The sequence below is a fragment of the Octodon degus genome, unplaced genomic scaffold (assembly GCF_000260255.1).
Source record: "Octodon degus isolate 3935 unplaced genomic scaffold, OctDeg1.0 scaffold00108, whole genome shotgun sequence".
In the NCBI taxonomy this organism is placed as follows: Eukaryota; Metazoa; Chordata; class Mammalia; order Rodentia; family Octodontidae; genus Octodon; species Octodon degus.
In genome coordinates, this window is record NW_004524684.1 from 4,737,070 (window position 1) to 4,747,259 (window position 10,190).

Genomic DNA, 10,190 nt, shown 5'->3' on the forward strand with positions numbered 1-10,190 from the left:
TCCAGCCTGGGAGCAAGTATGAGCAGACTGTGAGATGCTTCAGTAATTCACAAAGATAAGTGGACCTCCGAGGGCTTTTCTTCTGTGCGGTGCAGTTTGCTCTCAGAGCCGGGGTGTTTGGGGAATGCTCGGCTCGCTCCTGGGCTAAGGAAGTGACAAGAATTTCACACACTCCAGGTTCTAAATATGGCTCCGCCTGCACTGGAGCCGACCTTGGAGAAAGTGCTTGGCAATGTGAAAAGGAGGCACAGAAGACAGGCACGGCAGGAGCTGGGCCAGCCACACTGCTGTTTAAAACTGGTAACAAGGGGGATTTCACCTGCAGCATGAAAGCCTGAGAGTGCACGGTTCACCAAGTGAGAACAAAAATACATGCAAGAGTGTAGGGGCTCATGTGGCCAATGTGGGGAACTCTAATAAAAATGTCAATGACCGGCAGTGGCAGGCTGGCGTCCTTGCCCTGTCCTGATTCCATCTGCCCAGGAAGTGTAGGCTTCCTTCGGTAAGCCATCCAAGCCATCAAAGCTCATCCCCAGACCTGACAAGCCATTCCCCCAAAGCAATGGCAATGTTCCCCAAACTTCAAAGGCAACCTTTGTATGCACAACAACAATCTAAAGCACATTTCCAACTCTTCTCTTAGGTTGTTTTCCATTGATTTAAATACTTTACCAACTCCAGGAAATTGTTACAAAAATAGAAGAAATACCATTAGAATAACGCATACAGTAACCAATTTTGAGATCAGTATCTCGTTGATTGGTAGAATATTTTAATAATTTGACCTCTGCTGCTTTTCCTGCTGCTGAGGATTCATATAAAGTGCAGGTTTCTGAATCCACCAGGCGAATGGGTGGTCAGAACCAAGGTGCTGTGCGGGGAGCTCCTCGTCACTTTCCCAAGCATCCAACTCAAACCCTGAAGGAGCTCACGAGACGATGAGCAGCGCGTCCTCCCAGTGTCCTTCTAAAGCTGGCCCCGACTGCAGAGAGCCTTGTGCTTAGCAGCCAATGTCAGACAGCCATGTTATCCAGAAAGCACCCCATTAATCTTTTAAAATCAGTCCTCAGTAACATAGTTGCCTTTAATTCCTCAATTTTGAACCCAAGTAAGAAAGAGAAAGAAGGGGATGGGGAGATGGCTCAGCGGAATAAGCGCTTGCCTGGTAAGCGCAAGGACCTAAGTTCAATCCCCAGTTCCACAAAACAAAAAAAAAAAAGGAAAAGAAAAGAAAGAAAGAGAAAGAAAGCAAATTCAAATAACATTTCCCCAAAAGTGTTGATCAACTCTCTTACCATCAAATGTTAAATAAACTCTTGCTTGGGGCTGGGAAGATCCGTTTACACAGACACAGCAAAGAAATGCTCCAACCAACACGCAAATTGCCCGGAATGCCATTTCTTCAGTTTGGAAAGTTAAATCCAAGAGAAAACACCTTCAAAAGAGAGATAACAGGCTTGTTATATCTTATTTCAGATTTTAGAAGTTATACAATTAAAAACAGCAAACTACACAGGACGATCTAATCATAAAAAATGCAAGTTAATTTTTACAGTAAACCAAACAGTAGGAGGTGCTATGACTTCGCTTCTCAGATGTGAAAATTAGATTTTATTTGTCTCTGGAAGACTTTGCAAGAAGAGAACTATTTATTTTCCAGCAAAATAATGCTAACATCACACTAGGAAAACACTGTAAGGAAAAACTTAGTGATTCCCCAAGGAAAACCCCACAACTTATTTGATTTTTCTCTTCAAAACTGGTTGCCATTAAAATAACTTGGGGGCTGTACCAACAGGGTCCCCCTCCACAGCTGCTTGAGTCCCGTAGCTGGGAAAGCGCATATGGACGCTGGTAGTAACGCCCACGCCTCTCCGGCAGGGAGCTTTCTCCAAGTCATTGCCTCTGAAATGCTGCATCTCGGTGTAAGTGTGTTTGGGCTTGGTCTTTAAGTAGTAAAATCCCTTGAATCCTCATCTGTGCGTTTATTCAGATGACCAGGCAGCTGCTCTAAGATGCAGATGAGGTAACCATGGCCGCTCGCCAGATTCAAGCCAATGACCCAGTGGTGAGTAATCCAGCAGGCCGTCTCCACCAATGCATATTTTAAATAAATCAACCAGAAAATGGGCTGTCAAATTCCAAGCCATAAATCATAAAGACAAATATTACCGCTTGAAACTGTGGCTATAAAATTGATACATGCTATTAACTAATGTCTGAATAGCAAGAAGGATCAGGTAAGGCATTAGGACGAAACTACAGCTTTAGCGGAGCTTTAGCGGTCATGCTGCAGAAAACAAACTCGGGACCCTAAAAGAAATCCTATTGTGTTTAATCTCCTGTAATTCGCAATAAAATCCCGCGGCAGTCTCGTCGAGGAGAGCGTTTTACAGGTACCCACGAGGGCCGTCATGTTATGTGGTTTTTTACTCTGAACTTCCACGCAGAGAAGCAGTGCTGCGAGGGACATGGACAGGACTGCTTCCTGGGAGCAGGGCAGGGACGACCCGTACCCACACCGGGTCCGGAGCCCAGGCTGCTTCGCTGGGGTGCCACGCCGCGGCTAGCAGCCCAGGCTGGTTCACCCCATGGAGAAGCCCCGCAGTGTCCGCCCTCGGAGACTCTCAAAGCACTTTCCACGCCTTTTCCCGCCACCCTCAACCCTCACTTAACTCCGGAGAAAGCTGGTGTCCGGTGACTTTCCCGGAATGACTGCTCCTCTCCTTGATTCTGTTAACTTTATAATCAAAGCCTGGGAGGAAACAGGCCGCTGCCGCGAGGCTCCACCTGTTCGCCCAGGGGCTGTGGGCATCGCCCGGTCGCGGGCTGTCCCCGTCCGCTCGGTCCGTCCCCTTCCCGGCCAAGAGCTCCGGGGTCCAGGCTGGCGCCAGGAACAGACTGGGACGGGGAGGAGGACGGAACAGGACGGGTGACAGCGGCAGGCGCGCAGTCCGGTCCGGTCCGTTCCATCCCAGCCGCGCCGACCCCTTCTCGCCGTCCCAGGCCGGACGGCAGCGCCAGGTGGAGCCACCCGCCCGCCCACTCGCAGGTGTCACCGAGTCGCCGGGACCCGGACTCGCGTCCTCGGAACCACCCCACACCCGGCAGACCTGGAGTCGCCCGTCCACCTACCGGGCCGGGCCGGCTTGTCCTCCGCGCTGGGCTCCGGGCCGGGCCGGGCGCGCTTTGTACCGGCGGGCGCGGTGTCGGGTTACAGCCGGGCGGGCGGGGCCGCCGCCTCCGGGGTCGGGCTGCTGCTCCCGGGGCTCCCTGCTCGGTCCGCCCGCAGCGCCGCAGCGGGACGGGCGCACCCGGTGCCGGGCAGGTCCTCGAGTCCCCCGCTGGTCCTCCGGTCTTGGTCAGCGTCCCTCGGTCTCGGTCCGGTCCTCCGGTCCCGAGCCAGTCGCACCCGCCCTGCCCCGTGCCCAGGAGCCGCTGTGCTCCGGGCGACCTCGCTCTGCGCCCGGAGAAAAAGAAGCCGAGCGCGTTGCCGCGAACCCGGCCGGCTCAGGTCGCCGCGCTCGGCCGGCAGAGGTCCCCCTGCAGGCGTGCAGCGCCCGGTTTCGCGTGCAGACTGCGGACCCACGCCCGGCCCAGAAGGCGCTCGCGGACACCCGCACCGCGGAAAGCCCAAACTGCATTGCAACCCTGGAGAACCCGGCAAGGGAACCGAATAGGCAGGGCCCAAATAAGATACGTGATTGTCTACAGCAGGAGACAGATGAACCAGAGATCCAAATGAAAGTCGAAAGGGGATGTCCCTCACACCTGTTAGAGTGGCTCTCCTCACAAGGACAGAGAGCTGTGTAGGTCAGGGTGTGCAGTGTTGGTAAGGATGTAAATTGGTGTAGCCATTTGTACCTTTGAGAACTAAAACTAGAGTTCTGGTCTGCTCCAGCAGTCCCTCCTCTAGGCACTTACCTAAAATACGTGGGTTCGTTATGTGGGAGAGATTCCCAGCCTCCGCTCCCTGCAGCACGATTGACAAGGGGCAAGTTATGGGTCAGCCGAGGCCACAGATGGATAGGTAGACAGGAGGGCAGATAGCAGATGATTGACAGGTGGATAGATGGGATATTGTGTTGCAAAACCTAGTACATGTGATGCGACTCCACTACGCAATGGAATACTGTACAAACTTCAAAATGAAGAAAACTCTTTCCTCCATGCCAGCATGGATGGAATTGGAGTATAGCGTGCTAAGGGAAATACATCTGAAACAAGAGCACAAATACTGTATGTTCTCACGCATATTGGGAATCCTACACACGGAACTGGTAGAGGCAGAAAGCCGAAGGGTGCATGCCAGAGGGGGCGGGAACAGAATTGTGGAAATGATCGCAGGCATAAGTAGAGGCTCAACACACAGAGATGCGTACGATCATTAACGATTATACCATTATTAGTTTAGAAGTATGAAGATATTAGAAACCAATTTGTCTACAGGTGAGAGCCAAAATAGAATTTAGTTAAATGTTTTAAGTTTCAGAGAACCAAGAAAGAAGCATAAGGTGAAGGAGTATCAAACAGTGCATTTATAAAGGAATTTAATTCCAAACTGAATTTTCAAAACCTCAGCTAAGTAGTCAGTCTCTTACACATACCTGTAAGGCTTTGGAGACCAGGACAAATGACTGAGATTTAATCACAGTCTGCAAAACTTGTGCCAAGACTCCCTCTATCTTGCTTGAATAAATATTGTTCTCAGTATGCCATGGGAGTTCAAAGGTATTTGCTTACCCCGAGCCAGGTAGAGTTGGACACACCTTGAAATGAATCATAAAAGTACAGACAGTTGTTAGGGAAGGAAGCCTCCCACACAAGGGCACCGTGGGGGGTACAGCCTCCCCTGGGGTCGACACAGAGTGGAGTTGGAGGGTGGATTAAGTGTCCTTAATAAAAGTACCCCCACACACAATGTTTCCAGCACTCTTTACCTAGGCTACAGTCTGTGACACCATGCTGACAGCTGAAAACAATGTGATCTGTTTGGAAGTCATATGGGAAGAGATGACAGTAAGCAAATTTGCCAAAGTAGTAACAGCTAAATTTAGAGGGGACTAATTACACATCTGCCCCTATTTGTCCCTTTTAAAGTGTCGTGCGGAAGACAGTCAAGTTGAAATACTTAGGGGCACCTTTAGAAAGCCCATAGCTTCAGTGTTTATTTACTTTGTTTCTATCGCTCTTGCTTCTCCTGGAGTGGCTCAGAGACCAAGCTGGTCAAACAGGTCTGAGTGCAATTGCTATCTGAAGGGCTCTGAGTTGCCTCTGTCAGGGTTGCTCCTTAGTTCTCAGTAGGCCTGCACGCGTGTCTGCTTCACTCCTAGTCCCTGACTGTCTGCAACCTTGACCTTCTTGTCTGGAGTGCAGTACGGGCTATGCATCCCCACCTGCACGACCCCTGGGAGGGAGCACAGTGAGCCAGGGACCGTGCTTTCCACTGTTGGTCAAAAAGAAAATTCTTCTTGTTCACGTTGCTATATACCTTTGTCATCTGAAACCAAGTAGATGCCTGTTATAAAATTTGAAGTTTAGATCTTTAGTAATTCTTTAAATGCCTTTAAACATCTTGAATATAGTAAGCTGCCATATTTCCCAAATCAATCAAAATGAGTATATTACCTGTCAGATGTCTATAGAACAGTATGTCAGTATAGCATCTGTCAAGTGGAACAGTGCAGAACTGAGAATGTGTAAGTGATGTTCCTTTGGTATAGAAATGTGCTGTGTGTAGGTCAAAAGGAGCGAGTGCATTCTCACTGCACACGCACTCCTCGAGGGGGTGAAGCGCTGACTCTGTCCATCTCCTCCTCCTTGGGATTTTCCAGCGGAAGCCCCCCGCACACATACATCCTCAAGACTCCCACCTCCCGCCCATCAGCAGGGTGGAGACTTCTCTGCGGCACCTGCAGGTCTGACTACCTTTGTGCTCTTCTTGAGCTTCAAGTTCCTGGCTAACAAGGGGCGTTTACACCGGGCAAACAACTCCGTGTCCTGGCTGATGTCTTCTCCTGAGGAGGAGCATAGGACGCACTCAGAAGACTGGAAAGATAGCGACTGCTTCTTCTGGTTAACTGAGTTAATTTTAGTCATGAAACTTAATGCTTTGAAATTTCAAGTGACACAAGACTCTGTAAAGAAAGACAAAATCTCACTCCTCCATCAAACACATGACAATGTGAGATACAGAGTGCTAAATGTCAGATTCACTCACACCCTTTTCCGTGCTGTGCTGTGGCCCTTGCAAAGGGTCCGTGGATGCTTCCCCTGGAAGGACGTGTACGGCAGCGGCAGCGTGAGGCGGGGCAGGCGGCAGCAGCAGATGTCTTACAAATATTATTTATTCTAATGTCCATAAGAGTCCTAAAAATAAGATGTAAGTATGTGCATTACACAATAAAGAAAGCTAATTCAGAATTTTGGGACACCTTCCGGCACCTGGACCCACAGCCCAGGACTTCGAGTCCCATATATTCCCTACCGTCTACGATTCCTGGGTGCATTGATGGAATGAAAGTCTAAGAGATAGCAAAGGAGAGCACAGACCTTCATCTTCCCCCAGGCTCTGTAGTTTTCCAACGTCTTCTACTTTGTTGGGTGAATACCAGATTATCTCTCAGAATCGCATAATAAATATGGGCATCATATCTCCATTATGAAATTACACACAGCTTGAGAACAAAACCAGCATCTAATTCTCCTTAGCATCTTTTAGGATACCCAGAAATGAGATGATTGATGTCCAGCCCAGACTCCAGGGGAAGGAGATGGAAGGAAGATGGCAGAGGGGAGGAGAGGGCAGTGGCCTTGATCTGAGCTGGCGGAGATGGCCGGCAGCCACCCTTGTTCTCCGGTCCGGCCTCCCTTTCTGGAGTCGTGCTTTCTCTCCCACACGTGCCCAGGCTGCAGGACCCCTTGTCTATTGGCCGTCTTTCTGTTCTCTGGCCGTAGTAGCATGCCCTACATCCCTGTAGGACTTTGCACCCACCCTTTCCTCTCCTGCAGCTCACCCCTACCCACCTATTCTTATTTGAGCCTCACTTCCAGCACATCCTGGTACATATTCATTTTCTGTTATCCTCAGTAAAATTCTTCAAATTCTGGATGTCATGCATATAGTAGTAATCAGGCTAGTTTTGACCAAGGAGGGTTTTTTTTTTTTTTTTTTTTTTTGTGGAACTGGGGATTGAACTCAGGTGCTTGCGCTTGCCAGACAAGTGCTTATTCTACTGAGCTATCTCCCCGGCCCCACCAAGGAGATTTTAATCTCTAATTCCTGACTCATTAGCTGCCCATTTTGAATATTTGTTGGCTTCTAGTCTTAGTTTTATTTGTAAAATGTGAATTAACTCAATGACCTTTGGGGCTGCTCAGACATGATAGTGTGTGACAACATCCCCTTGCTTCACGTTCCCCTGTGCTTGTCTCTCTGCTGCATCACTAAATGCTGTGATTCTGTGAAGCGTGTCACTACTGACTCTAGGACACAGGAATCAGGGGACCTTCCCAGAGAGCAGCAAAGGCCAACCTTGGTGCAGGAAGATAGCAGGAGAAAGGATGCTGAATTAGACGGAACATCTTTTAGTGATATTTTGTGGACCTTAAAAACCTAAATAGAATATTTTTTCATTGCTAGTGTGGTGTTTCAGCACATGCAATTTCTTAAGTAATCATTTTGCAAGTTTCATAATTTTTCTCCCCACAGGATGCATAAACATTATTATTCCTGCAGATGAATTTTAATTGTAGCTTGCATTTGTAATAACTGTGGGGTGTTCACACTGGCTTGATCCTTGACGGTGAACTGCTGTAGAAACAAATGGTGCATGTTAACATTGAATTCATTTTTTTAATTTAACTTTCAAAATTACTACTCACAAATGTGTTGGAGGCCTCTGGTTATGATTTACAATCAGATTCTCCAAAAACTATGTCATAGTAAAAATAAAAATAAAATGTGATCTTTTAAAAAGCTAGTAGTAGTTCCTGGCATAGAAAGGGAAAAGTTATCTATTCCAGAAATTTAACATAATTTTATTCCTTCTCATGTTTCTCTCTAGGTTTTTCTCAATCTGGCTTCTATTAAAATCTTTATTAAAATCCACAGGAATGCAATCTTCAAAGAATTAAATTATATACTAATAATATTTTTAGATTTTAATGTATTAATTCTGTTTATTCTGATCTCAATTTCTTTACTTATATTTAAGGTACAGATAATTTTAAATAAGCAATTTATAAAATCTAGAGTTAACTAATACAGTTATAGTAGTATGATTTTAAAAAATTGCCTACGGAAGTATTCTTTAATTTCTCCAAAAAAGTCCTTTAATGAGCAACTTCTTGGACTGCCTCAAGAGTTTCAAAAGATTCACTGATTTTCAGACAGTATTTATAATTTAAATGAAGAAGAATTATAAAACAGTAGTAGTGGTGAGCAGGAGAGCTCAGCAGTCTAAAGCGCCTGCTTAGGCAAGCACAGACAAGTGCGAGGGACCGTGGATCGATCCCCAGCACCACACACCATGCCAGCCCTGCCCCCAGGGTGGGCTGAGCTGGCTACAAAAAGCTTAAATAAATAAAAATAAAACAGTAGTAGTAATGTCATCACTTAGCTTTAAGAAGCTATAGAACAGGGTAGAAAGAAAGGAAGACAGGAACAGATTTGGCTATGGAAGGTCCATGAGCCAATTCACAGAACAAAAGCCACCACTGCATGCTGTACATGTGGACTAAGAAACACAAATAAGTTGTTCAAAATATAAGAGTAAGAGCGGTAGGCAAAAAATGATTAGACTAACTTAAAATATTGTCACTATTAGCATATTGTTTTGAGAACATATGTGATAGTATTTGGATTTACATATGGAAAATACCAGTTAGAAAAATGTCTATCATAACCATACAAAATACAACAGCCTTACAAATGTAAAACTCTTTAAGTGGTCTCTGCTGACTTCCACTTATCCTGTCACTCAGGGGAATGGTCCATGTTGTTCTCAATTTTCTACCTTTACAAGAGTTTAACCCATGGAGTTCCTTTCTCCCTGGGGGAGCATGAACCTGCTTCTTAGAGGCTGTTGCCCCTGAGCACAGCCTGCTTCCCTCATGTCCACCCCCACCTGCACCTCTGCCTCAGAGCCCCTGCTGCCTGCTGCTGAAATGTGGTTGATCTGTTCTGCAGGAGACTGCAGAGAGGTGGAGGAGGAGAGGAAACGCTCTCCTTCTTGTCTCTGTTGCTTTCTAATAGAAATCTGTATTGGCTGCGTTTACCCACTTACACCTATCTAGAAACAGTACTCAGTACAGATTTGCAGCACGACTTGTCTTCTGTCAGTTAGCCAACATGTGAAGAACAAACAGCCAGGTAAGGAAGTGAATCTGAGTGGAGCAGGGCAAAGATGAAGGGCCGTACTGAAAACCTCCACACTTCCACAGAGCTTCCCAGCTGCTGGTAAGAAAGCTGGCTGCGGGGTGGATCCTGGTCCTAGCTACTCCCCAGCACCTGCCTCTCCACGCAGGCCCTGACCCCATCCCTCAGCAGCAGAGTCAGCTGATGCCTTGGGATCTCCTCACCATCACTCCAGGAGACAATGGGGCTGGGTTGCGTTTCCACAAGGCACTGCTTGAAGTCCTAACTCCCTGCACCTGATTTGGACATCAGGCCTGCACAGATGTAATCCAGTGAGAACTGGTGATGGGTTGGGTCTGTCATCCCGCATGACTGATGTCTTAGTAGAATATCAAGGGAAGACAGTGGCAGAGTTCACGGTCTAGCTGTCACCAACCAAGGCACATGTGGGCTAGGGCAGAGGAACTCCTCACCAGCTGTGACAGGAAAGCCCCACTATGATGCTGATTTTGAACTTCCAGCCTCAGAACTGTGATACTATGCTCCCTTCATTTGTTTTTTTTTTTAATTTAGAATATTTTATTGGTTTTTCTAGGTATCTGAGACCTGCTCCAATACATTTTTTTTCACAAGTAGGCAGAGCTAGAGTGTTATTTTTGTATGAGGATTTAGAAACTTTAAATGAATATTAAAATGACAAGAACTACAAAAATAAAAATAAAACATTTTTGAGATACAAGCAGAATCTTCAAACCAAAAGATGCCTTTCCAGAGGAATAATTGAAGCACGACAAGCTATAAAGCTGGCTTTAGATCAAACAGTGAATCATCC

The 10,190-nt window shown here is 46.9% G+C and overlaps 1 protein-coding gene across 1 annotated transcript in view; it reads right to left on the bottom strand.

The window, feature by feature from the left end:
- Sema3c (semaphorin 3C) overlaps nucleotides 1-3,493 on the bottom strand; it is a 146,797-nt gene extending 143,304 nt beyond the window's left edge. The window contains exons 1-2 of the mRNA XM_012516494.2: nucleotides 3,136-3,493; nucleotides 1,296-1,435 (exon numbers count right to left, since the gene is read on the bottom strand). Coding sequence (XP_012371948.1) covers nucleotides 1,296-1,398 — 103 coding nt within the window. The 5' untranslated portion in view covers nucleotides 1,399-1,435; nucleotides 3,136-3,493. The remainder of the gene's footprint in view (nucleotides 1-1,295; nucleotides 1,436-3,135) is intronic.
- Nucleotides 3,494-10,190: the final 6,697 nt, after the last annotated feature.